General features: G+C 43.2%; 7 protein-coding genes across 15 annotated transcripts; 3 read left to right on the top strand and 4 right to left on the bottom strand.

Annotated features, from left to right (window-relative positions):
- Positions 1-131: 131 nt before the first annotated feature.
- On the bottom strand, positions 132-2,037 carry LOC124208222 (dynein axonemal assembly factor 10-like). The gene is made up of 7 exons (XM_046605988.1): positions 1,758-2,037; positions 1,584-1,684; positions 1,291-1,523; positions 1,115-1,230; positions 908-1,042; positions 751-848; positions 132-688 (listed from the first exon to the last, which is right to left on the bottom strand). Exons 1-7 carry the CDS (start codon positions 1,929-1,931, stop codon positions 481-483), a joined length of 1,065 nt encoding a protein of 354 aa, XP_046461944.1. The 5' UTR covers positions 1,932-2,037; the 3' UTR covers positions 132-480.
- A 162-nt stretch (positions 2,038-2,199) lies between these two features.
- On the top strand, positions 2,200-4,205 carry LOC124208224 (N-alpha-acetyltransferase 30-like). 2 transcript variants are annotated; one of them, XM_046605991.1, is made up of 4 exons: positions 2,211-2,607; positions 2,694-3,025; positions 3,089-3,212; positions 3,288-4,205. In XM_046605991.1, the coding sequence occupies exons 1-4, from the start codon at positions 2,577-2,579 to the stop codon at positions 3,479-3,481; spliced, it is 681 nt and encodes a 226-aa protein (XP_046461947.1). In that variant the 5' UTR covers positions 2,211-2,576; the 3' UTR covers positions 3,482-4,205. The 2 variants fall into 2 exon arrangements, with proteins under 2 accessions (XP_046461946.1, XP_046461947.1); XM_046605990.1 differs by having other exon boundaries at positions 2,200-3,025.
- Position 4,206: 1 nt separating this feature from the next.
- On the bottom strand, positions 4,207-7,015 carry LOC124208221 (ESF1 homolog). Its single transcript, XM_046605987.1, has 6 exons — positions 6,106-7,015; positions 5,728-6,022; positions 5,468-5,660; positions 4,673-5,401; positions 4,437-4,601; positions 4,207-4,374 (listed from the first exon to the last, which is right to left on the bottom strand). The coding sequence occupies exons 1-6, from the start codon at positions 6,791-6,793 to the stop codon at positions 4,249-4,251; spliced, it is 2,196 nt and encodes a 731-aa protein (XP_046461943.1). The 5' UTR covers positions 6,794-7,015; the 3' UTR covers positions 4,207-4,248.
- A 108-nt stretch (positions 7,016-7,123) lies between these two features.
- LOC124208225 (EF-hand calcium-binding domain-containing protein 1-like) lies at positions 7,124-8,511 on the top strand. The gene is made up of 5 exons (XM_046605992.1): positions 7,124-7,257; positions 7,384-7,423; positions 7,506-7,665; positions 7,728-7,965; positions 8,044-8,511. The coding sequence occupies exons 1-5, from the start codon at positions 7,155-7,157 to the stop codon at positions 8,310-8,312; spliced, it is 810 nt and encodes a 269-aa protein (XP_046461948.1). The 5' UTR covers positions 7,124-7,154; the 3' UTR covers positions 8,313-8,511.
- A 208-nt stretch (positions 8,512-8,719) lies between these two features.
- On the top strand, positions 8,720-10,472 carry LOC124208223 (aldo-keto reductase family 1 member B1-like). The gene is made up of 7 exons (XM_046605989.1): positions 8,720-8,901; positions 8,965-9,132; positions 9,212-9,415; positions 9,486-9,733; positions 9,878-10,043; positions 10,154-10,254; positions 10,313-10,472. The coding sequence occupies exons 1-7, from the start codon at positions 8,827-8,829 to the stop codon at positions 10,350-10,352; spliced, it is 1,002 nt and encodes a 333-aa protein (XP_046461945.1). The 5' UTR covers positions 8,720-8,826; the 3' UTR covers positions 10,353-10,472.
- A 672-nt stretch (positions 10,473-11,144) lies between these two features.
- Positions 11,145-12,496, bottom strand: LOC124208226 (60S ribosomal protein L35a-like). Of its 2 annotated transcripts, none has more exons than XM_046605993.1 (5): positions 12,357-12,496; positions 11,866-12,050; positions 11,525-11,669; positions 11,289-11,447; positions 11,145-11,220 (listed from the first exon to the last, which is right to left on the bottom strand). In XM_046605993.1, exons 2-5 carry the CDS (start codon positions 12,045-12,047, stop codon positions 11,197-11,199), a joined length of 510 nt encoding a protein of 169 aa, XP_046461949.1. In that variant the 5' UTR covers positions 12,048-12,050; positions 12,357-12,496; the 3' UTR covers positions 11,145-11,196. The 2 variants fall into 2 exon arrangements, with proteins under 2 accessions (XP_046461949.1, XP_046461951.1); XM_046605995.1 differs by having other exon boundaries at positions 12,310-12,432.
- A 624-nt stretch (positions 12,497-13,120) lies between these two features.
- On the bottom strand, positions 13,121-26,181 carry LOC124208211 (E3 ubiquitin-protein ligase TRIP12-like). 7 transcript variants are annotated; one of them, XM_046605964.1, is made up of 19 exons: positions 26,021-26,181; positions 25,280-25,454; positions 25,080-25,211; positions 24,526-25,013; positions 23,827-23,980; positions 21,145-21,446; positions 20,728-21,012; positions 18,902-20,628; positions 17,751-18,782; positions 17,254-17,667; positions 17,063-17,174; positions 16,738-16,992; positions 16,429-16,661; positions 16,024-16,341; positions 15,601-15,951; positions 15,205-15,534; positions 14,969-15,112; positions 14,709-14,889; positions 13,121-14,637 (listed from the first exon to the last, which is right to left on the bottom strand). In XM_046605964.1, the coding sequence occupies exons 2-19, from the start codon at positions 25,411-25,413 to the stop codon at positions 14,441-14,443; spliced, it is 6,789 nt and encodes a 2,262-aa protein (XP_046461920.1). In that variant the 5' UTR covers positions 25,414-25,454; positions 26,021-26,181; the 3' UTR covers positions 13,121-14,440. The 7 variants fall into 7 exon arrangements, with proteins under 7 accessions (XP_046461920.1, XP_046461918.1, XP_046461919.1 ...); XM_046605962.1 differs by having other exon boundaries at positions 21,145-21,449; positions 26,021-26,177; XM_046605963.1 differs by lacking the exon at positions 26,021-26,181 and adding an exon at positions 25,647-25,709 and having other exon boundaries at positions 21,145-21,449.
- Positions 26,182-26,251: the final 70 nt, after the last annotated feature.

Raw genomic sequence — 26,251 nt, 5'->3', positions numbered from 1 at the left:
TATCAATGGGAATATTAAAAATAACAAGAACGTCTGTAAAGTGAACTTCCGTAAAGAAGGCTCTAAAAAATTAAATGCGATGGACAATTAAATAGTAACTTTGCTAATGGTTTTGTTGGCAAAAGATAGTGTTTGACATTTCCACATTTCCAGATTTTATTGCAAATAATTTTTGGCAGAAAAATAACCATACCATATTTCAAACTCATAAACAGAACAAAACACAATTAGAAAAAAGGTCAGAAACCTGATCACTAAGTTACGACTACGACTGAATCATCGAAAAAAAAAAACAAGAAAATGATAGTGGCCATGGTCAATCCATGTTCAATTGTAGAATTTAGATAACGAATGGTTGAAAATGATTAAGAGATTTTCGAACCAATGACACAGAAGTTCCGAACGGAACTGAATTCCAGATCACTGCAAAGTGTGAAATACACTGTGCTAATTATCTATAAATAAGAGTTTTTGAGCATATCAAAGGCAGTTAAGTTTAGTAACTGCAAGGATTCTCAACGTCTGGTCGAAGCTGGTACTAGCAGCCAATCCGAGTTTATCGGCGTTCCAGTTGAAGGACGTTATTGGTTGCTCAGCTACTCCAATTTCATGAATCATTTTCAAGTTACCAGCAACACCCTCAAGAGTCCCGTCGGTTGCTTTAGCGCTTCTTTTAGCTGGATATTCACTGATCATGAAAGAATTATTAGTGAGTACTCATGCGCTATTTACATTATTTTAATCTATTACTATTGCCATAAGCACAATGATCCATTCCCACCAGTAGTCATTAAAACATCTCGATTTTGAGGCAAGTGGTTACCGCTCCAAACCGTTGACTTGTGTGCCTAAACAAAATTCTTAATGCTGCAAACATTATTTTTAAATGTGTTTCTAAAAAAATTACTTTTTGTCGGACAAAGGCATAACCTTTAGTGGGATGTTTTGTGGTTAAATCAAACACAAAAATACGCGAATCTAAAGTGCAGACAGTCAGCTTATTCTGCTCGATGTCCTTGCGGTCAAATTCGATACTGCATATCTGTTTAAAATAAAAGCTAAACTTTAATATAGGGGGAAAACAAGTAATATGTAAGTAGTCAAATTTTATTACGCCATTTCCAACATTAGTTTCCCATTGAACTTTCATTGTCTTCAAGTCAAAGATTTTGAGGTCACCATTGTCGAATCCAGCTGCTAAAAGTCTCTCTGAACTACTGTAAGCACCTCCTATTAAATTTTATTAGTATTCATGTCAAATTTGGGCATTATTATGCAACTGGTCCTTACCAAAGGCTACGGTCCAACAGTCGTGTCGCGTTTGACCTTCTTCTGGTTCAAGAATAGCGACTGGACGGTCTTTTTGACGTGCATCCCAAATCTTTACACAACCATCTCTACTGCAAGTAGCCAATTCAGCTGCTCCTTTTCCAACATTTATCCCCCCAACCCCATCAATATCATTGATTATTGAAGTATGTGCAATGGCTGAATATACTGCTGAGTTTGGTTTCTCCAAGTCCCTAGAATGAAGGAAACTTTAAGTAAAGGAAAATATAAAAACCACTGATCTTTAAACTCACCACAAATTCAAATTCCCACTAAAGTCTCCAGTGGCCAAGTGTCTGTTTTCAAAAGATGATGCTGCAAATGTCCCACATTTGATAGCGAGTGGTTTCTCAACCTAAAAAGAAATATCCAACTGTTAAATAGACTTAAAATCTTTCAAAATTTAGAAGAGACAAAAGGCATAATACTTCGGTAATAAGCTCAAGTTCTCCTTTAGACAGACTATATATTTGCCAGACTCCCGTTCCTTTTGGGTGGGAGCCTAAAACGACCACTCGAGCACTGCATGGCACCCATTTGACACAAAACAGGGTAAAATTCACCGATTTCTCGTTCAAAATAAGGATTCGGGAATTTGTCATTTTTGTAAGTTATAAATTCTACAAACCACTGCTATTCAACAATAACAAACCAAAAAGCCGACTACAGTTTGATTGACTGTCAACATTTTCGTAACCATGACAATAAAGGTTGTCAAATTATATTTTTGAATGACAAAACTTTAAATGAAACCACAAAAATATTCAAATATAAAAAATATAATTGTACAAAAAAATTAGATTTTTTAGTTTCAATTTGTTTCAAATTGAATTTTTTTATATTTAATAAAGTTTTTCCATTGTGCCATCTAGGCACTTGAGTTGAGCAGCTGTACACCTTCTGCTGTGTGGAAGAGTTTGGTCGTGTAGGCTACTAATGTCCCGAAGTCTGAATAATTTTTAATTATTATCAATATTGCTTTTCTAGTTTATCTTTATCTTTCGATGATTTGGATTTGGAAGTATTGTGGTTAAGGAACAGAAAGCCAAAAAGGAATATTAAGTACAGCATTGAGAAGGGTCTAAACATTTGTGAAGTTATGGTTTCTAGTTATAGTGATCTGATCTAAGTCACACCGCAGGCCCGAACTGATGAAGAAGAAATGGCACCTAAAAAGAAACCTAACCGAACGAGTAATAACCACCAGCCTTCGGAACCAGGCCTTGTGTCTCAAACCAATTTAGACAATGAAAACCCTGATTCATGCAAGAACCATAAGTTAAATGGTCATTTTTCTACTGGGAAGCAGATTGTTGAAGAAAATGGTGTTCATATTAATGGATGCAATGGAACTCATTTGTCAGATTCTAGTGAGAGTTCAAGTTCCAATATTCACACATCTAGTCCAGAAGAATGTACTAATTTGGATTCCAGTTCGACTGAAGTGATTGGTGCCTCCTTGAAGCGATTGACAGTTGGGAGTGGTCCCAGTGATCCCCCAAGTGAGGACAGTGGTGAGAATTTTACTAAGAACTCATCAACCAGTACACTGGTTAAGAAAGTGACTTATGTACAATATCAGTCTGAGCTTCAAATGCCTGACATTATGAGGCTTATACAGAAGGATTTGTCAGAGCCTTATTCTATATACACTTACCGCTATTTCATACACAACTGGCCCATGTTATGTTTCCTAGTAAGCAATATCATAGTTATTCCTTAACTTCTAGAGATAACTTTTCATATTTTAAAATAATAGGCAATGTATGGAGAAAAATGTGTTGGAGCAATTGTCTGCAAACTGGACGTCCATAAGAAAGTTGTCCGGCGAGGTTATATCGCTATGTTGGCCGTGGATGAAAAGTACCGACAAGAAAAGATAGGTATGTTCAAAATATTGTCAACAACTTAAAATGCAATTTCTAAAAAAAAAAAATAATATTGTAACTTGTGAACAGGATCCAATTTAGTTATGAAAGCTATTGCTGCCATGGTTGCTGACGGAGCTGATGAAGTTGTTTTGGAAACAGAAATTACAAACGAACCTGCACTACGTCTGTACGAAAATTTAGGCTTCGTTCGCGACAAGAGACTTTTTCGGTACTATTTAAATGGTGTGGACGCTTTACGTCTAAAATTATGGCTTAGGTAAAGAATAACACATCATACTGTCCTCACATTGAAAGCCTTGCCCGTATTGACGTGTTCTCATTAAAGGGTTTAGTTTATTCTATCTATCCCGGTTCAGTCTTTCCCTACCCTTTTCTGTCAATCATTTCTTGTTTGTTTTTTAATAGAATTGTCCTACGAACCCTATCTCTTTCTTTCCCTTAGCTGGGAAACTTTCACGGCTAGTCTTGGTTGTTTACCTTACCCCATTCTTTATCCCTCTCGGAACTTGTTTCTTCGGAAGCTTCTGTCCGCGCCAGTACTTTTTCAGTTGTCTCACTTCACCAATTTCGGTTTTAAAGCACCGGAGATCGTCTCTTTGGAAACCAATACAGCACAGATGCTGAACGACCTTCACACAATTGTTTCGCGAGTTTGTACATAAATGACGGGTTTCTTTTATAGCCCCGTGTGGTCTTGCAGCCTTGTATTATCGTGCAGCCATATTTCTTCTCAATGAAAGTAATTGGCTAATACTTGAATTTTCTAAGCCGCGTCCATGCTTTTCTCTGAAAAAACAAAACACAAAAGCTGACTGGTTCCTTCAATAGTGTGCTTTCCCCCCCCCCCTTTTTTTTTTGTTTTCCCCATCTTCAGGAGTAAAAAGCCCACTACCCAATTGGAATAATCATCCTTCAAACTGGCAGTTTGTTTATACCGCGTTTGATGTGCAAGTGAAATACACCATTCGTACGAAGAGAAAATTAGTTAATTTTGTTTGTGTTGTTTATTGTATTCTCACCATTGTATTTAGTTTCGGGATGATTTAAATTTTTTCTGATTCTGTTGCATCGATGTCTTGACTTTGACTGAGCGCACCAACCGTGATAATTCAGAGTCAACCCGGGATTTTTTAACTTCCATTTGCTCCTGCTCCTGTAGTGGAAACGTGAAAAATAATCAAGACATTGAGAATGAGACAGAAAAGGGTAATGTACCGATTGATTCGTCAATTCAGCGTTGGGGTCGTCCTTCCTTCGTTTCTGTTTTTCTTGCAGAATCGTTTCCATGGCTTCTGTTTTCTTGAAATTAGGATCGGATGGGTCCAAATTAAAGTGATGAGAAGTAAACAACGAAGCAAATCTAGGGTCGTGGACTTGAATCTAATTGGATCAAAAAGAACATGTTCAAGTTAAATTAGGAATTTTAGATTACTTCATCACGTTAGATGTACCTTAAAGTCATCATCTTTAGATTTAGAAGCGACGGCTTCACGGGCTTTCTTTGTATTCTTTTTACCGGATTGTTTTTCTTCCTTCATGATAGATTTGAGATTAAAATGTCTTTTGCCATCGTTATCGTCCATTAAAAGTAACTCGAGTTCAGCGGTTTTGTCTGCCTCGTCAGCGGAATGCGACTTCTCTTCAACCTGTTTGGCCTTTGAGTTAGGTTTCTTCTTACGGAATTCTTCTTTTTCGAATTCTTCCTTGAAATAAGGATCGTTCATGTCGATGTCGGAGGGGACGTCATCAGATTCTTCGTCATCCGACGGTGGTGCAACTTCCATTTGTTTCTTTTCTTGTCGTTGGGCCTTTCGCTTTTCCCTTCGTTTTGCTAACTGCTGTTCCCAAGGTGTTTCAAGAGCTTTCTCAGCCATCTTCTTTTTGACCATCTCTTCAGCTTTAGCTTGGAGGCCAACACCCCAACTAATTTCCATTTCAACATCTCCTTTGCTTTTCTTCGCTGCTTCTTCTGACTGAGTAATCGATGCCAATAAGCTCCGATATTTAGATATGCGTTCGTTTTCACCCATGCAAGACTCGGTCTCATCCGCATCTTCTTCACCAAGGAGATTTTTCCTGTTGATCGGATTCTCTTCTTCGTCTTCTTCTTCAGATGAAGTAGCTAAAAAGCTTTTTATCCTCTCGTCATCAACATCTAATGCTGCTTTACCGTTTTTGCCCTACAAAGGAAGATAAAAAAATCGAATTTTTATTATTTTTAAGTTTAGAGAAAAACGTTTGGATACCTTAAATAGCTTCTGCATTGTTTGCATTCTGGATGGGTCGGTTTCGTCCCATGTGAGGTGAACCTCAGCTTGTTGCAACGCGGATGTTAAAAACATCCGCGGTTCGTACTGTGACACATCTGGCATAACATTGCATACATCATGGGGTTTCTCATCAAAAGTCATGTCATCAGGAATGAAACGTAAATCTAGCCTAGATGGAAAATATTTTATAATCTTAAAGACTAGAAAAAACATATTTATACATGCAATAAACTAACCTTGCTGCACTGGATTCGAATTCTTGTCCGTCACACTCTTCGTATATTTTGTTAGCGGTTTCAGCAGAATCACACTCTGCTACGGCATAATAGTATTTAAGTCTGTTGATTTGATACTGCCTCAGCTTTTCTCGATGGTAATCATCTACGTCATCAGTTTCATTTGTATCTTCAGTGCTAGGTCCCTCTTCTTTCTTCATTTCAACCAACTCCTTTGGCCCAAGGACTTCTTCTTCCTGCATGCGTTCCAATCCATACTCGGATGGGTAAATAGTTACCGTTCGAACACTGCCTCCTACAAAATGAAGATCCAAGATTCTAAATTTAATTTAACGTCACTACCCCAAGAATAACATAAACACCATTTTAAAATTGTACCTTGAGGTGCAAAAGATTGCAAAACAACCATGAGATCAACTGCTCTAATTCGATCCCAGTCCATATTGCAAACTGCTAAACGATAGGTGGCTGTGTCAGTTTCTCCTGCATCTTTGTCAAGCTCTCCCCAGTCATGGAAAACTTCTTGGTCATCTTCTTCTTCTTCTGAATCTTCTTCTGATGAGGAACTATCAGAGAAAAGAAGACCTTCCCCTCTTGCGTAATCTACATTCATGTCTTGCAATTTGGCTTTGACAGCATCATCCAACTCTAGAGTGGGTTCATCTTCTAGGATTTCAGACACTTGGAATCCATTCAAGACATTTTTCTTCTTTGTCAATTTAGGTGTGGTGGGTTTTAGGTTTTTTAAGTTTTTGTCGTCTTCCTTTTCTTCTTCACTTTCCACGTCTGCATTGTCAGCATCTTCTTCAATATCTCTGTCATCTTCTTCTTCCTTCTCGCTTTCATCCGACTCGATTTCATAGAAATCTTTCAACTGTTCAGTGCTGGTAAGATTTGTAGGTTTGCCACGCTTGTCGACAGTGTATTTTAACTTAAACTTTTGATCGTTGAACATGGCATTAAACCGTTTGTCAACAACGACTTTTTTCGCCGAGGCAGGCACTCGGCGAAATCGAGGATCCTTGCCAATGTTAGCGAAACGCTTATCATTTAAAGCGGAATCCATTTTTGTATTTGATTTAACTGTGTCTTTAAATCAAAAGTGCATAGCACACACACGTGACAAACTGACAATGAATTTTCACTACAGCAGACGACGTTTGGATCCTTCAAAAATAATGTACGATAAATTGATTAAAACATGAATCGATACTTAAGTAGTTTTTAATTTTTTGCACGAAAATTTCTATTGCCAGATTGTATTTCTGCAGATTTCCCTTTTTTTTTAATTAAATTTAGTTCTTTTCGAATCTTTATAGAGGTTCAAAAATACTCGACTTCAAATCCCCAATCCTCGGCTGTTGACTTGTTACCACGGAGACCTCTAATTATAACTTGTTCATGCCGCTAAAAGAGCTGTCCTAAAAATGAAAAGTGCAAGAAAAAAAACGAAAGCAATACCAAAATTTATCGGTCGTTTCAATCCAGCAGAGGCACAGGCCCTTGGTCGTATTTTCCTCAAAATAACTGGTAATCATCATTTTTATTCCGTAATATAATTAATAAGTATTACAAACAAATGTACGGCATTTTTAAAGTGGTTGATTTTTATTTTTATTTATTTCTTATTTCGTCTTATTTTAATTTTGATAACAGATTCCGGGCGATTAGATAGAACTCAATTTCGCGACATTTTGTAAGGCATTATTTCAAACCCCTATTTTAAAATACTCATTTACTGCAAACTGTTTAAGACCCTTTATTTCCTATCCAAAAAGGCATTCAACGTTTGACATGAATGATGATTCATTGATGGACCGAATGTTCCGCACTTTTGATCATGACTCGGACGGATATCTAACTTGTAATGAATGGCTCACTGGACTTTGGATCTTTTTGAAGGGAAATGTTACAGAACAAACAACTTACTGTTTTCAAGTACATTAAATTTTAAAAAATATAACTAGGCATATCCATGTAACTAACTGTATCTGTTTAAGGTGTACGACATTGACGGTGATGGATATTTGTCAAAGAGCGATTTATTTCAGCTACTAAAATCTAGCTTACGGCCAGCTATTGCCAAAGCCATGCCTTTCGGTCAGAGAGGTGGTAATGAGCAAACTCCAGCTGATTCGCCGCGAACGGCTCGAAGCCACAGACAAATCACGCGGGGACATACGGAAGAAGCGGACAAAGAGATTGATTTGGATTTAGTTGATGAAGACAAACCATCAGGCAAGGATTCGTTTTTAGAACGAAAAAAGACGCGTACGGATTTTTAGTTATCTCAAATATTTTGTATAATCGATTCAGGTGGACCGACCGCAGCCGTTATGGGAAACAACGAGGACGACCCAGACGAAGGTCCAAGAGATCTGAGTGAAATGGCGCTTAGTCTTCTAGACCGAGATCTGGACGGCCGAGTGTCGTTAGAAGATTTTCTTCAGTCAGTCCAGAATGACTATCTTTTGATGGAAATATTGGGATCTTGTTTGCCGTCAGGGGCCCGAGCTGCGGCTGTTCTGGCTGCATTAAGTGGCAATGGAACACTTCCTATTTCTGTCCCTCCCCCTACTGCGTGAAGTCACTATTCGTTTTCATGATAACATGTCATGTTAATTTTTTTCCACGGTCCATTTACCTATTGTATCAGTTGAAATTATAGCAAGTATTGGCACGTTATTTTCGTAGACTTTATGGAATTGTTTCTTAATTAAATTAAATAAATAATGGTTTTTAAAACAAATAACCTTCTCGAACCCAATCAAAAGTAAGTGCAGCCAGAGTTGAACACCAACGGTACGAACAAACAAGCAGCTTATCAGTTCGTGAAAAGCACTTTTTGTGCCACCATGAACTCTGGACGAGTACAAAAGAATTAATCAATATGTTCCTTATTGTAATCTACACACAGGGAAAAACTAGACGAGTTTACTTATACACAGCCTATCTCATGACGTTCTATCTCAATATTAGCTTGTGGCACTTCATGATATAGTATCAAGTACTAAATAAGGGAACTATCAGTTCTCTTTGGTACTTCGATCTATATAGCCTGTCACGCAAGTTGATCGTTTAACATATAAGCAGTCAAATATGTCAACTGTACAGGATCACATTACCTTTTGGAACGGGGAAAAAATGCCCATCGTTGGGCTTGGAACTTGGCTGGTAAGTGTTCATATTCTTGACACACATTTTTTAAAAATAAATTAAGAGAATGCTCGCTTATAGTCTTCAAAAGAAGAGATTCAGACAGCAGTCAATTCTGCGTTAGAAGCTGGTTATCGTCACATCGATACCGCTTACGTCTACTTGAATGAAGGTGCTATTGGAGAGGTACTTCAAGAATGGATTCAATCTGGAAAGATCAAAAGGGAGGAGCTCTTCATCGTTACCAAAGTTCATAATCAGCTACTATTTCAACTAAGACTAGACACGTTATTAAAATATTTCATTTTTTTTTTTTAATATGCGATAGCTACCTATGACCGGAAATCGTTCAGAGAATGTGGAAAAATTTCTCAGGAAATCTCTAGAAAATCTTCGATTAGATTATGTCGATCTGTATCTGATTCACGCACCGGTCGGTCTAACTGGCAAGGACGACAACGATATCTTCCCTCTCAACGCCGATGGATCTGTTGTGTTGGACATGACCACAGATTTGGTTGATATTTGGAAGGTAATGTAAGCTATGTGAATTTAGAAAATTAATTTTGATGTGACTTAAAAGTTACCTTTACATTTGAAAGTCAATGGAAAATCAAGTAGACTCTGGCTTGACCAAATCGATCGGTGTGTCAAACTTCAACGAAGAACAACTTGGACGAATTATCAACAATGCTCGCATCAAGCCAGCAAACATACAAGTAGAATTGCACACTCAATTTCAGCAAAAATCCCTCAGAGATTTTTGTGAGAAACACGGAATAACAATTTGCGCGTATGCTCCTTTGGGTTCACCGGGTCGGAATGCTTTTTACACTGGACTCGGTATTGAGTAAGTCGCACCCCGAGTGTTTTTCAAACTGTACGAAGAATATAATGAAAAATTAATCAAAAGAAAGTTGCAGTGTGGATGCACTTGTGTGTTGAACAGAACAATTTTTAACTACATTTTAATCGCCCTTATGTACCAATTTAGTTCGCCGATATCCATTCCTGATTTACTGCAACACCCTGTGGTCGCCAGAATAGCTAAAAAACACAATAAAACAAATGCCCAAGTTCTTCTCAAATACCTGATGGAACTCGGAATAGCCGTTATTCCAAAGAGTGTTAATCCGGAGCGTATCCTCGCAAATTTTCAGGTACAATCTTTTCCAAGTTTTCTCCTTTGGCACACTCAACAAAATGATAAACAGCTATAAAAGGTCATGAGAAAGATAACTAGATAGTCATTCTATTTTTAATTAAACAGGTATTTGACTTTAACCTGTCACCTATTGATATGGCCAAGTTAAGAGAACTGGACTTAGGAGAGGCAGGACGCACGTTTGAATTCACCAAGTCATTCAAAGGGTAAATTATTATTTATAAATAAATCTGAATATTAGGATTGACACATATTTAAAATCAGAACTGCCAAACACCCAGAAAATCCTTTTCCGCGCGTATGAGTGAAAGTTTGATTGACAAATACATTCCGTACGGTAGTAACAATAGGCAGAAAAAAAAATGCAACTTCACCAACGTAAAACCACGTTCTGCGCTTGAATGAAATAAAAGATTCAAATTAACAAACCGTCTTCTGTCCATTCGAATTTTCTAATCATGATATTGTAAAACGCAAATATTACAGAAAACAAATACTGAATAGCTTTCGTGCCATAACAGCATGAAATAGAAAACATAAGTTCTTCTCAATACACACGCGGTGTCGTGAAAAAAACAAAACAAAAACACTGGCTTAAAATTCTCTTCACTATCCAGCGGAATAGAACTACCGGTGGTCCAATTGTCTGATAAAACTCAACAAAAATTGAGTCAGAAGTATTAGAATATCCACAACATGTTCAAGACTCTTGTAATAGTAAACCTTATTTTTAATGGAATACGAAGGCAATGTCAATTGTTGGAATTGAAACTGACCAGCAGACAAGGTAAATCTATTCCATTAGTCATTAGAACATAACACTAAGTGCAATAATGGATTCCATGTGCAAACTCCTGCCTCCAAGTACTTGCTGATGTATCAATTTTACCGATACCAGGCTTCAAAAATCCCCATTGAACTCATCTACAACTTCCCACAACCAGTACTAAGGAAAACATTATCGAATATAAATATATGTTACCAATAACTCGTTGCTCAATAACTCTGCTACGCACTCAAAACTATACCTATTTTCTATATTATCAAAACAACTTATCTGAATATGCTTATAATAGAAGTGAAACAGCAAAATCCCTTTTTTTTCACGGAGCAGTTTATTACAGCGCCATGCGAACAATGACCCACACTTAGATGTTAGACGGGTACATCATCTGAAAAATAAAAATAATCAACAGTCAAGCTTTGTTGCAGAAGTACAAAACGAACTAAAGTTACTCACAATGCGAACACGGTGGCCCATGGCGACAGCGGGGAGGTTGGACTTGAATATCGCTCTGACAGCTCCTGCACCTCCATGAGGTCGGGTAACCTTACCCCAGATAGCGCGGATCTTGGATTTCTTGGATTTGTCACCAAGGGATGCTCGGAAGCGCTTGGCCTACAAAACAAGTCCATTTAATTAATTAGCCTGTTGCACTCTATGAATGAAAAATAAATAAGGATCCACTTTCATACCTTGTAGACATAGGCACACTTCTTGCCAACATAGTACCAGGCATCTTCCTTCTTTTTGCATCCCTCAATGTCGAGGAGTGCTGTGTTTTCATGCTGGTTCCTCAAACCACGTTTGTAGCCAGTGAAGATGGCCTTAGCATAGAGCCTGTTCAAGATAGAAATATAGTTTAGTTAATCAGTGTAGCCTGTATAACATGTTGACAACTGTAATGGACTGAGACAACATGATCTTAGGCAATTCATTTAGCATGGATTTGCGGCCACAGGAACATAGTTGGTTACACTGCAGCTATTAGACCGTGCACTACTGTATACATAAGGTAATCATAAAGTAAACGTACCTGGAGAAGGGTCGTTTGGTAACCTTAACCTTTCGCTTCTTAACTACTTTAGCGGCATCAACCTTCTCGGTAGCCTTCTCTGCGGGTTTCTTCTCCGCTTTCTTCACGGTCTTCTTCTCTGGCTTGTCACTGGCCACTTTGGCAACTTTGGCCACCTTTTTCTCGGTCTTTTTCTCCACCATTTTCTAAAATGCACAAAGAAAACATCCATTACTAAACAGTTCATCAATAAGTAGAACATCTATAATCTAGTAGAGCTCTATATGAACAAATAAATGTAGAAAAACAAGGTGTCAAACATGTGTGTCTCAACTAGATGAAAATTGTATCCATCAAAAGCGTCAACATCCGACATTCAGGACACAAACTGATCGTTCATTTAGATTGAAGATTAAATGAAATAAGTAGGGAAAAGTTTAAAATAACAATAAATATTCGACTCACAAGAGAGATGGCCAAACGACAGAAAACAAATGAAAGAATTTCCTTACCCGCTTTATCAGAGGAGAACTGTCGATGTAGGAAGGACTGAAAACCTAGTACCGCAAACAACCGGTAGGTGCTAGAAAGAAACTTGTCAGGGTTGCCGGATGAGCAAGAAGACTGCGCAAAACGGATAAACAGCAACTCCTGGTCCAGATTCCTGCGACTCGAACTCGATTACTCGAAAATGAAAAGCTTTCAAAACAAGTTGAATTTTAATCAAATAAATATTTGAATTTACAACAACACAAATAAAAAGCACATCATCAAGCCTATTTTCCATATCTTGACGATGAAATTTTGTTTATTTATTGAGTAACTCGTGTAAATCGTAGGGGTTCGGCAACAATGAAACAATTGTGCGCTATTTTTTAAAACAATATTTTACGAAATAAATCTATTTAATCTAAGGAGTAGTTAATTAATAAAGTATAACTAAAATTGAATAAACTATCGGGGAAATAAATAAACTTTCTCCAGGGTGATTCATACCTACATCTTTGGAATTTATCAATTTCAACATAACTGCAAGTGTTAATACACTAGCCGAACTGCCGTAGTGTAACCACTATTCCGGTTAGCTACGAAGAATTATTTATATTCAAAAATAATATTATGAATCTGTTTGTCGTTTGACAATCTAATTATGTAAAGCGCTTATCAAAAAATAAAAAATCTACTTATTCCCGGCTAAAATAGCATTAGTCTTTCCAACATGGAGTTAAGTTTTAATTACCACAAAATGAACGCTAGACCAACTTCGTGTGGCATGTAGATGTTCAAAAGTGTATTATTTTAAACTACGCCATACGCCAAAAAAACACGAAAATATTTATCAATAGAAAAAAAAACAAAAAAAAAAGAAAGAAACAAAGGAAAGAGCGAGATGAGGGAAGAAGAAAAAAAAATGAAAATTATAAAAAAAAAAATATTCAGAATTAGGGGAAAGCAAAGTCTTTGGATAGAGAGGATCAGGAAAAAAAAATCTGCAATCAAGGAGTAGAGGGCACATATTGGGGAAACAGGTTAGATGATGACGGTAAGCAAATCAGCAAGTAAAATCATCGACAGAGACGTGAAATGCCAGCTTGTTTTTGCTATCAGTATTACGGGGGAGGGGGAAGAAAAAAAACAAAGAAATAAACCCACTAAACTTCCGACACGAATTACAAAACTATTGGTTCCATTTCCGGATTTCACAGCAGGCACAAGGCTATCCAAAGTTTTCCTCCAATTTCCAAAACTTTCTCTGTTTTTGATGTTTCCGGCACTATCCGTACGAAATAAAGATAGCCCATTCTCTGTGTGGAGGGACGAGGGAGGAAAAGGCCTTGTTTATTACGAAAGGAATCAAAAGCATTCCTCTTTCTTAGTCATCTTCATTTCGGTTCTGACACACACGGTGGGCGAGCGCGGCTCTCCGCGTGCTAACTCATCAGCATGACATTTTAACTGTTTTCAATCTGTGTGTCGTCTTGCCACCTTGACTGACGAAAGAGAGTGGGGAGATAAAATGAAGAAAGGAAGAAGGAAAAAAAAAGAGATGGGACGAATCAACAAACAAATAGATAGAAGCATTTTTTCGCAAAAGAGGAATTAGCAAAGTTTACGGGGAGGGGGGGTTTAAGGGACATCAGACACTGAGTCTTACATCTAGTGTTACACGTGGACGCACTTAACTAACATTCGCATATTAGGCGCTTTCACTCGACACAAACACGTAACAGACATTCCTCACACATTGCTTATTGGTTTCATTCATTTCTTTCAATCTAATATAGATGGTGCTAGGTGAAAGGGAAGGGGTGAGAAAGGGAGGAGCCTGGAGAGCAGAGAAGAGCGGTCCAGCAGGAACAATTTCTTTTTTTTTTTTCTTTTCTTTTTTTCTTTCACGGCAATTAAAGAGAGAAAAGCGCAAACAGATGAACACAGATACAAAAATGTTCGTTCGTTTCACGTCGCGCTTTTGTTAAGGAAACAAATGGAAAAATTAAGGAAACCAATAACTAAATGAAAATAAAGGAGGGAAGGAGGGGAAATTTTGGCCGTCTCCTCTGTCTGTTTCGAAAGGATATTGATGCTGTTTTTATTTTTAAGAAAGATGAAACGAGTGCTGGCCCTCGCGGACGGCAACCGACAGCTTTTGACGCATAATCTCCAGACTGCTGTACTCGGGTAGCTTCAAATAGTTGACGCACGTCATCACAGACGGAAGGAAATCATCTGGACTCTGATTTGGCTCTAACGTTTTCCGTACCACCGTCAAGGGAGGAGACAAACTCTTGAAACCTTGAAAATTAAAGTAAAGAATCATGTGAATGCGATGAGCGATGCGATTGTGATGAAATGTTATCAATTACCTCCGACCGGGAGACGAGGGGATCCTGAGACAAATTGCAAGAAAAGGCGTTGCTCTTCCTTGGTGTAGGACGAGAGAATCTCGGCCAGATTTCGAATAGCTTTCGACTCCAATGTGAAACCGTGATCAGGCTTCCAGGCATCCAATAAATTTTGTACCTCCCAAGCACCTTCATTAGTACTCTGTGGAAAAGAGAAGCAATTGATGAAATCACATACGATAAAACAAGTATTTATTAATTAAAATGGCAAAATTAATTACTTGGGAAGCCCCGCAGAGGAGGAGATCCATTTCTTCCGGGTAGAAAAGGGAGAGATGATGAAGCGGAAACACAGATTCAAAGCCTTCGCGCAAGGATTCCATTTGCCGAGATACACCCTCCACAAGGATCCAGTGAGACAGTAACTAATGAAAGGTTGCAGAAAACTCATTAATAAACGTTTGCAACGGCAATAAAGGAAACAATTAAGGAAAAACGAAGTCATTTTTATTTTTACCTTGAGGTATTGTTCCAAATTATTGATGGTGACAGGTTGATCTTTGCCGCCTTTACGCAGTTCGACAGTCGACGAACCAGGCAGGGTAAAGTCCAGACCGAGATCGACGACGGGACAGCCGTCGAGATTGAGCGCCTGGATTGCTGCCTGTCGTTGGGCCGGCGTAAGGGACGGGTCCTGGTCGATGCACTTTTTCTCGTCGACGATGCGCATCAGTGATTTATACGTCCGTGCCAAAACGGGATCCAATTGCACCATGTCCGAACCTGTCAGGAACCTCTCCTGACCAAGTAACCAGCGGAAAAACACCGGACTGAACGGCAAATCCAACTAAAAAACATAAAAGAACACGTCAAGTATGAAATCGTTCTATTGAGTTATCAAATAAAAATATACCATTCTTGAATCCATAATCGCTTTAGCGATAAACTTTCCGACGAAGCGAAATTTGGAGCGAATCTTGGCCAGTGGTCCGGCCTTAAGACTGCGCGAGCACGGTGAAGGAAAGAGGCCATACTGATTGTGGACGTAGTCGACGGTAGTGGATCCGGCGACCGAAGCAGGACTTGTCCGCGCTTTGGACGGTTCTTCCGCCGAGGAAGAAGGAGATGGCAACGAAGAGCCATGCGATCCGGCGCCGAGGGCTGCCGAAACAGCTTCCCCGCGCCACAGTTCCAGATCAAAGCGCTGCAACTCGCGCGACACCAGTGCATAAAACTCGAGCGTCGGACCGAGTCCAGTTCCGACCTGAGTAAAATCAAAATTGAAAATGAGTACTAACGTGAAGGATTGGGTGCGAAAAGAAAAATGAAGTCAAACCTCATTTTCGTATTGAATTTCGAGAAGGGCTCTAGACGAAGCCATGTCCTGCATGACTTGCTCTGCCTGTTTTAGGATGTCTTCACGCGACACTGTGCGTTTCCGCCTGTCGAGCCGGGGCGTGACGCGCTCGCTGCTGTCGCCGCCGCTCATTAATTCAGGAGCAGAGTCCATCAGCCGCTGAAGAGCCCGGTCACGGTCGAATGCCGTAGCGTAAAAGAGCAGGTGCCGAGTTTCAAAAGGAAACAGAAACGGGCATGCCGTAGCGATTTGTGCCAGCCACGGTGGCAAGTTGCCCGTCATTATCACTAGTGGGTCCTATAAACGACAAAGGCAAGAATTGAAATAGTGAAACAGTGGTCGACAAAAAAACGAAAACAAATTACAATTTTATTTCGATTTTACCTGCAATTGACGATTTGCTTTGGCAGTGAGTTTCATGTTAATTAGGTCAGGATTCGACAAAATGGGCTTGTAGTCGACCAGGTTGTAGAGGAATCCCCAATGACGGTTGAGGGAGTGGACAATGCGCAACAGGTTGAGAACCTCCAACGACGGGTCGTCCACCGTCACATACTCTGGCATCCGCATGGTCAAAAATGGCACTATGGGGGAATTCACTTCTGGAGCAACTCCGTCTGACGCGAGAAACCAAATCAAATTAAAAATTAACACTCCTCTCTCTAATTGGACAAAATTGATTTAACTGATTACCTATCCACAGATCGTCGCCTTTCTTTTTGTTCGAACTTTTGCCGTTTGCTCCCTTGCCTTTACGCGTTCCGGAAGCGGATCCACACGGCAACAGGACATTTGGTGCACCGGTATTTTTGGCCGCATTGGGACTGGCGTAATTGCAAGGATCGTTATCGGGCACGGGACGGTAAAAGATGGTGTGCGTCTGAACCCAGATGGACGCATGACCCATTGGAGTTTCAGAATCCGTGTCCGTCTCTGACTGATCCATGCCTTTTGAAAGAGAAAAAGAAAAAAAGTTGTATAATCACGAAACTCAGACCATCGTTAACAAAACACTTACTGAACTGCCGGATGGCTTGATAGACTGTCATGTTGTAGGGGATCACGTGATCATTGACCAGAAATTGGAGCTTGTGACGAACGCTATTTCCCTGATTCATCAAAACGGTGGCCTGCAACAACAAAAGAAACAAGATGAAATAACATACGCTGATGACGCATTAACGAGAATTGAGGCGAGGCCGGACTTACAAGACTGTCGTCCACGTCATCTTCGCTGTTATCGTCGTCGCTATCGGCCAGGTCCTTGTCCCGGATGCGGCCATAGCCGCGGATCACCAAATACTTTTCGATGGCCTGTACCAGAGCGAGTGGATCGATTTTGACGGTGCCGCCTTTCCACTGCTTGACATTGTTGCAGGACGGATGCCGCTGTAAGTTGCACTTGAGCTGGTGCGTATTAAAGAAGCGCAAAGCCGACGTTCCGGATCGGAAATAGCCGCCGGAAGCGCCAGAGGTGCCGGCCGGAGCAGGCAAATCGTGGACTCGTACGGGAAACTGCTCGAGTTGATTAACACAGCCGCTCAGTTTGTGCGTCAACGCCAGCAAATGGGTCGCCGCCTCTGACGTGGGAAATTCGCTGGTGGGCGAAACACGGAGAAATTCCTACAACAATAAAGGTCTTTGTTAAAGGAAAACCAGGAAAAAAGAAAAAAAATGAAAGAATAAAAAAAGAAAGACTTTCTTACCTGGAGGAAGAGCCGCAATCGATCCGTGCGGTCGATTCCGTCCGCAGTAAGGTACTTGAGAAGAGACTGGACCAGTCCGCTGTGGAGAATTTCAAACGAAGAGACATCGGAATCAGCCACGATGGCACGAATCTGCTCCAATGTTTCTTTGGCCAGCAGCGGTTCGGCTTCAAGACGTTGAACCAGTCGCGTCAATTCCGACAAGACACTGAGACCAGAAGTGGGTCCACCCGACCCTTCACCGGATTGGCCATTGCCAGCCTCGCCAGCCTCCGATGCAGCCGGACTGAAATAAGTGGATAGGAAAAGAGTGGCTTGATCGCGAATCCAAGTCTTGATCTTTTCACGGTTGCCGGCCAGTTGCGGGTTGCTCATCGATTTGGGCACATTAGGCAAAAGGCTGGGAGACGACGAGGAACAGGCGGCGTTGGGGCTGCCGGAACTCGACGCCTGGTTGTGATGATGAGAGCGTCCCCAGCGAGCAGGATTGAGGTTGGCAAGGAAGCTCGTGGCTTTGGCTGCACTTCCGCTGATGGCTGACGTCGGCGTCCCGTTGTTACTTGCCCCACCACCGCTGTGGCCGGCCATGGCGAAACCAAACTTGGATCGGGCTCCACCAGTGCTTCCGGCACTGCTGCTACTACTGGCGCTAGCACCACTCTTCAAATAATCGTGACCATCCATGCTGCAACCAGCCGGTCCAGCTGACGACGGCGTCTCTTCCGCATAGGTCCTCGATTTGCGGGCACCGACAGCACCACGTTTCGCCCCGCGTTTACGTTTCAAAACGTCGCTCAGTTTCATGGGACTAGACGCCACTGTGGAAACAGCCGCAATTGAATTCGCTAGGGTCACCGCAGATTCTCCGGTCTCATTGCCGGTAGTAGAAGTCGCACTTGCGCCCACTGAAGCAATCCGTTCCGGGCTGCTAGCCACTAGAGTGGTCCCACTGGAGCCACTAGCGCCGTTTCCTAATGAACACTGGTCCGTTACCGGAGTTGAGGACGCCACCGTTCCGTTTGAAATATCACCCTGTGAACAACGATGAAATAATTGGATTCATTTGAATTAATTATTCACGACATGTGCATTACGCTGAAAATAAAATGCGCATACGCTAAAAAACTAAGAAGAATTGTAAAATAAATCACCTGAAACGGAGTGATGGGGATGGCTGCTGGCGTTGTTGCGGTGGACGAAGGCGATTCCGCCGGTTCGGCCACTAATCGCTGGACTTGGTGCATGACTCCCTCGCGTCTAAAGTGAACGCCAAAGACGTCCGGTAGCTTCTGCATGAGAATGTGGGCCATTTGAGTGGCACCGACGACGATCTTGAGATCCTGCGACGAGAGCATGCCGGCCAAGTGACTGGCCACGCTCTGACTCTTTAAAACATCGCGCAGCAGTTCGGGCGAAGCGTAATATAGCATCCGCAATAGAGCGCGCAGGCACTTGTGACGAACGGCCGGTCCAGCTGAGCTGCTGTACACTTCGTAGAGAAGAGAAAAGAGCGAGCGGATAAACTGCGTGGCCAGTTCCGTTTCTTCCTGGAGACACTCGATCCTGGAATCACTCTGTTTGACTCCCAGACCAACCGAGCCTCCGCCCAAACCACTGGAGCCGCTGGCATTGTTCATTTTACGCTGAACGGGCCGCGTCGTGCCCGTCTCTTCGTTTATCTGCTGCATAGAATGAAAGTCCAGGGTGTAGGTGCGACCCATGGTGGACAGGCTGATCTCATCCTCGCCCGATTGGTGGGCGGCTTCCACCATCCGCGAATCGATGGCCGAATAAGCGTGCCACGACCCGCGGTCATCGCGCCACTGCCACTGCACCGCGTCGTAATGGACCGTGCTGGGCTTGGTCAGCCAGACGTCGACGGCGAAGAAGCCGTCCGTCGGCAGACGCGGCATCAATTCGCCAATAAGCGACGTGATCTCGTACAATTCCTGCGGACTGCGGGCCACCAATTCCACTTCATGATCCTGTTGATGGTGGTGCTCTTTGGCCGGCGATGGAGTCGTCGAGGAAGCTCCGGTCGCTTTCTCGCCGGCGGTGGAGGCCGACGTGTTGGCGCTGGCAACTGCCCCCGAAGGCCCCGTCAGCAGCAAGCACAGCGTGTGGGCAATGTTCTGTTTCAGGAGCTTGACGGCCAGTTCCGGACAGTGGGCGCACATGATGGAGAGCATCCTCACGACCATGATAAATGTTGCACTAGAGAGGACTGGCGGCATGATGACCAGCAACTGTTGCAAGTTGGCCAGCAATTCCGTGCTGGCAATCTCCTGCAGTCGCTCCGATTCGTTGTGGAAACTGTCCACCAATCGGCTGAAGGCGATGCAGATGCTTTCGACGCTCTTCTTGTCGTGCTGGGTCAACCTCGAAGCCAGAGCGGACAGCGATCCCGAGACGAAGTGCAGCTCGTCGGTGTGAAGGTTTTGGCAGCAGTTGGCCGTGATGGAGAGTGCGGCTCGCTGGGCGTTAATGCCGAAAAAGTCCAGGTACATGAGGCAAGCCGAAACTCCGCGGGCCTGCAGGATGGACTTGGCGTGCCGGCGCGACAGCATCTCCAGAGCCGTCAAGCTCTGCTCGGCCACGTCCATGCACTGAATAACCTGCAGTTTCTCGAGGAAGGCCGGCACGGCGTCGACGACGACGGCCGACGAGCGAGGAAGCGCCTCCATCATATAAGTCAATGCCCGGCAGGCGTGATTCATCATGTCGAAATTGTGTTCCATGTGGAGCAAATGGATAAGGGCGGGTACGGCTTGGCGGACGGGAAATCCGGCCAACGTGTCTTCATTGCCCATCACCAACAGCTGGCACATCTCGATGGCCGCCTGCAGCTGTTGACTTTCGTCGGCATTGTTTTGCACGGCTGGATGGAAGGGAAAACCAAGAGGTTAAGATCGCAAGGCGTTCAGTCGTGACGACTACACGAAAAACAACAGAAAAATCAACGGCCACACTGAATTACCGGCAATCAGCTGTTGAGCTTTCGAGATGGTCGAATTGGATCCCATGGAGCGGTGAAGAATGTGCTGCATCCGCGGGGCCAGAGCGCCGAAGAGATGCGGCGGAAGCCCGCGTGCTTCCAGCAGCGCCTGGAGTCGACCCATTTCACTATCGTCACTCTCGGAATCACCTGTTCCAGCTCCAGCACCAACGGCTCCGCCAGCTCCCAAAAGAAGATTGGCAGCGTGACCTGGTGGCAGGTTCAGCAAGCCGGAAGCTCCGTCGGGAGGGACAACATTCGCTCCACCTACAAACACACACATCACGTGAAATGACCGGAGGCAGGAAATGACATAAAAGGGACGACAGAGTGGATGGTAGGCGGACGCTGTGAATGGTATCAACAAATTGCTCAATAAACTTCCCAGTCCAAACTTACCGACTGGCGCAGGAGCGGACGACGAAGACGAGGAAGTAGCCGAGGCGTGCGATCCGCTAGCCGATGACGGTCCTCCAGGAGTTCCGCCATCCATCACAGCACCCGCCCCTGCTACTAATAATCCGGCTGTACCCGAAACCGATCCGGTGGTGTTGGCAGCCGACGCAGGTGCGCCGACGCCGCCGACACCCGCGATTCCGCTACTGGTACCGCCGCCGCCGCCGCCGCCACCGCCTCCCACTCCGCTGGCTCCACTGCCGCTGGTACTGAGTGGCACTTTGCCGGACCTCGAGGCTCGCCGGCTGCTTTGGGGAAACGAGTGAAAAAAAGGAAAATGAGAGAAAACAAAATTATAATTCATCTTCCGTTTTTGATCTATTTCAATTGAACGTCAATAATAAAAGAGAACGGAGGGCATAAATTCACATGATCATAATTCAACTAGCCCTTCATTATCGTTCGTCCATCTAATGAGGTTGCCGTCGTTGCACACGAGGTGGAAGGCCTTGAGGGTTAAGCCCCACCCTCGGTTTTTCACTCACCACGCCTCTTTCACTTCCTGATCCAATCACGCTAGCAAATTGCCTCTATTTGGCCGGGGCTAGTTCCGTATGTGCAACGATTACGTTTGCCGACAGTAGCTATAGCGATAGAGCATTAACTTTTGATGCAGTGAACCCGCTGTGACAACAAAGAGGATTAATTTCGACCTCGTACACGTACGAGCTAAAATGGAACCGCCGTCGCCTTTCCAGGAAGGAAATCTAAAAAGAGAGAAACCCTTCGTTCTGACAACGTCGGCGAACTTTCACGTGCTCGTCCCGACTCAAAACCCAACGTGGGCGCATCGTCTATTTGGTTACAATTGACTCTTCTCTTGTTCCGTCAAATTTGGATAATTCGTTGAAGATCACGACACGAATCTTCTTCCATCATCATCTTCCCTTCGGTCGTGCAATGGATCGAAAACGAGCGCGCGCGCGCGCGGAAGAGAGCGAGCGAGGGAGAGCCCAGTCACCTTGAATAATTCAAACTCTCTCTCTCCCCGTCTTTCTATTTTTCCTTGGCAACTGACTGGTGTTGACACACGCTGGTGAATATAACAGAGCGAATGTCCCAACAACAACCAGCAAATAAATAAAAATAGAGAAAACACCGAAACGACTGCAACCGTGAGCTTGAGTCCAGGGCCAGTCGGCGGTTACCCATCAAGAATCATCGAACTAAGTGCAGTCTGCGTGTGATGCAGCAGCTGATTAACGCACACACACACAGAAAAGTAAGAGAGAGAGAGAGGAAGAACAGACAAGACACACCAGTTGCTCAAATGGCCGCCCTTGAACCGCTTCGCCGCGAGGAGTACGAAAAATAAAATGAAATAAAAAGGAAAACCCGGGGAGGAAGCAGCTAACACACCTGTAAACCCGCACCTCTTCCTCATCTGCCGACACATCAGATCTATAATACAACCTTTACATAACTAAAACATGGGACGTCGGGCCCAGGGAAAAACCCAAAAGTATTGCCGGAATAAGAAGATGAGGGACGGTAGGAGGACATTGGGTTCGCGTACGTGCTGGTCGATAATATCAAACGTCATCTTTTTTTTTTCTTGGCCCATTGTAAAAAGGAAAAAGACAAAAAGAACTCACCTCCATGTCTGGTAGCGCAACGACAAGTCGTGCAGAAACATTCCGCTAGGGAGAGCAAATGCAGCAATGGGACATGGGGCAGAAACGCCAAGATCACACACAAAACACACTCAACTCTCTCACACAAACACAGCCACACACACGTAAACACAAAGCCGCAAAAGAAAAGAGACCCTCCTACTCGGCTTCCCCCGACTGGACTGATCGCGACACAACGTCAACCGATGGATATATATTCCAAGGAGCTACCAAAGTCAACGAAACCTCCAAGCGCAATACGCCTGCGGACAACACCTGTGTCTGCGCGCAGCACACACAAAACACAACAAAACAACACACACACACACACAGACTGTGCAATCTCTCTTTTTTGTTTGGCCGAGCGTGACTTCTTTTTGTCTCGCTCGATGACGCCCAAATGACCGATTCGATCAAAATCCCGAGGACGAAAAAGAAGAAATAGAGAGACTGACGTGAATAGCTGTCGTCCTGCAACCTCGACTACCGACCACCGACTAATAAAGTCTGTGAAATATAAGACCCCTTCGGATATATAACCGGGAAGAACGAGCCACTTTGGACACGAGAAGAGGAGGTACGAGTGGAGGAGGGAGGAAAAAAAGGGAGGCGGCGGGAGAAATAAGACGCAAGGCAAAAGTCGTCATGCCGTTCCCATGGCAACCGACCCTCCAAAGTCCCTTCTAGCCACGGCCATTTCTGCACGATCCAATATGGGCGGCTGATCAGACGTCACAAATCATCATCCTACCTTCAACCCCCCCTTACTGCTTTATCATCATCACGATCCGTCTTCGGGGTCGTGAGCCGACGTAGTTGAATTACGCAGGGGGGAATTTGCCTACACGTTATCGTCATTCGAAAACCGCATAATCCAAGTTGGGCAAATTACACGAATGATAAGGAACCCGCATAATCGATAGTTAAGAAAAAAAGAAAATCGACGATGGACTGGTGGGGGGTGTTATTTTCGAGACAACGGAAGAGGATGACGTGGTGCAAATGTGTTTACCTGTTGCTGGCGCAGGACCCCGTGTTGGCCGGTTGTCGCGGGTGACGTAATTGAGGCAAGCGCTGTTGTTGCTGTTCTCCTTCTCCAGCTGTGACCTCAGCGCCTCCTCCTGCTACACCGGCCGACGTCGACCCTCCCAAACAATGACTGTGTCCTGTAACAAGGCGAGCAGAGAACGAAACAAAAGAAATTTTATACACAGGCGCAGCACAAGCAAAACTATCCGAGTGCGGAATTTTCCAGCGGTCAGACACAATAAACAACAAGATCCGCAAAGTGGAGACACAAACTCACAGCTCAGTCTCGCATTGACGTACAACCAGTGGGCAAGGATAACATGGCATCGAGAGATAAGATAACTAAGACAAAAAAGGAGAGCTTGCAACACAATATACTCTGAGCTTACTAACTAGTGGGAGCCCATTCTGCGAACTTTAACTCAATTCTCGATATGAGAAACCCCTAAAATGTGAGCATCAAGCAGTGTTCGATGAATGATTCAGAGAGCGATGGTCTGACGAAACCGTTACGAAACCGGTCTGGTGACAATACGGGGAGCGGAGAAACGCTATCTCATAAGATGTGGTACCTCCCACTTTTTTTTTTTTTTAAGTTCCCTGAATTAATGAGCTTCGGCTCAATAACCTTGCAATTTTGTTCAATAAACGTATGGGGAAATAAACGAGAAGAGTAACATACCAGCCCCTATGTTTGCTCGTGAATGAAGCTGCTGGGCTTGTGGTGATACGGCTTGATGTGAAGCTTCTTTGCCCGTTTGCAGTCTCGCCTTTTTGGTCGGACTGCAGTGCAGGCTACTTTTGCTACCGTTGCTGGCCGGTTGGCCGGAACGGGTTCGACTGGTTGACGGAGTTGTTGATACTCCTGCGGAAGAAGAAGGCCCAGCTTCCGTCGATTCGTTATTTCTCCGTTTACGCTGCCTCACGGGCGGCGTGACACCACTAGTTCCAGCCGAGGAACTAGCTACTGTTGAGGTTGGAGTGAGAACTGCTGGTGAGCCTGGTGTGGCTGCTGGCGTAGGAGGATGATGAGAGGTCGATCTAGGGGTGGGAACACTAGGACTTCTCCGCTCATAAGGTGTTTTGGCGTGATTCTTTTCCACACCAGTACTAGTCTGAGCTAGAGGTAGACTGTGTCTCAGATGCTTTTGAGGACCACTCGAGTGCCTTCTGGAAAAGGGAAGATACATGAATGACGTCCATTGATGTAAGAATGTAAAAAAATATGTTGCAAACCTGGGGTTCAGAGGACTAGGTGGTGTGGCAACTGGTAACTGAGAAGTTGAGAGGTATCTTCCTGGCAAGTGTCTCAATCTGGAAGACACTGGGCCCTCAGTGCCGTCACTACGCTTTACAGCACCACTGAAACTGGTTCCAATAAAACATTAACACTGAAAGTTTTCTAACAAAGGAAATGAAATGAACTCATCAAATACCTGTGCCGAGAAAATGGAGGAGTTTCACTGAGTGGAGGTGACACTGGGGAGTCAGAGCTGCTAGGTAAGTGGTTTGATTCCTGATCACCACCACCAGAATTAGCCGGACCTGCAGGTGGTGCTGAGGAGGCCATAGGAGCCTTCCTTACCAACCATGCCCCAAATCAAACTAAACCTAGAACAATAAAAATCCACAAAATTATTATCAAAGCAATTATATAACACAAATCACAATAAAGTACAACTTGTGTCAGCAGACTACAAAGATAGAGGAAGTGAACACCTCTAAAATTGCCCGAAGGTATATCTTTGTTCATCTTCAGTTACATAAAGAAACAAAAAGACCTGATCAATCTGAGTTCGATACCTAATAATCGTCGTCGACTAAAAATCGTTTTCACTGATGCAGTAAACACCAGAAACTCTGAAATTATTTATACTGAAAAAAAATCACAACTTCTAGAGAGAAAAAAAGAAGTCTTAAAGACACAGTAACTATGTTAAGGACTATTGCTGGTTTTTAACATGCTTTAAAAGGGACAGAAAAGCCCTGATGAATTTTAAAGATCACAAGCTCTACAAGGAAAACAAAATCTGTTTTTTTCATGAACTTCACACACAGCCTTGGCTTTGTGCTGCCAGAGACAACTTTGACCCACGAGAGAGAACAGCAGAAAAAGGCTACCGCAACCCCCACCCCTTGTTTCCCATTTAGATATTTAAACACGAGAAATCGCTTACATTCAACTGCTCTGGTTAGGAGAAGAACAGAAATGAGCCAAAAATCTAAATAAATAAATCCAGTAAATCCTTCGTCTCTGTAGGAATGGGCAAGAGATGCAAATCGTATCAAGACCAGACTTGACTGAAACGTCTTTATTCTACGGAAAATGGAATATTTTTTGTTGCCGTGCCCCACCGCTTTACAAATAATAAAATATCTTGAAACATTACATATTTCAGCTCATTTAA

This window comes from Daphnia pulex, chromosome 11 (genome assembly GCF_021134715.1).
Source record: "Daphnia pulex isolate KAP4 chromosome 11, ASM2113471v1".
NCBI lineage: Eukaryota > Metazoa > Arthropoda > Branchiopoda > Diplostraca > Daphniidae > Daphnia > Daphnia pulex.
The sequence above is the reverse complement of the archived record's forward strand: the minus strand, read 5'-3'. Positions and strand labels throughout refer to the sequence as shown.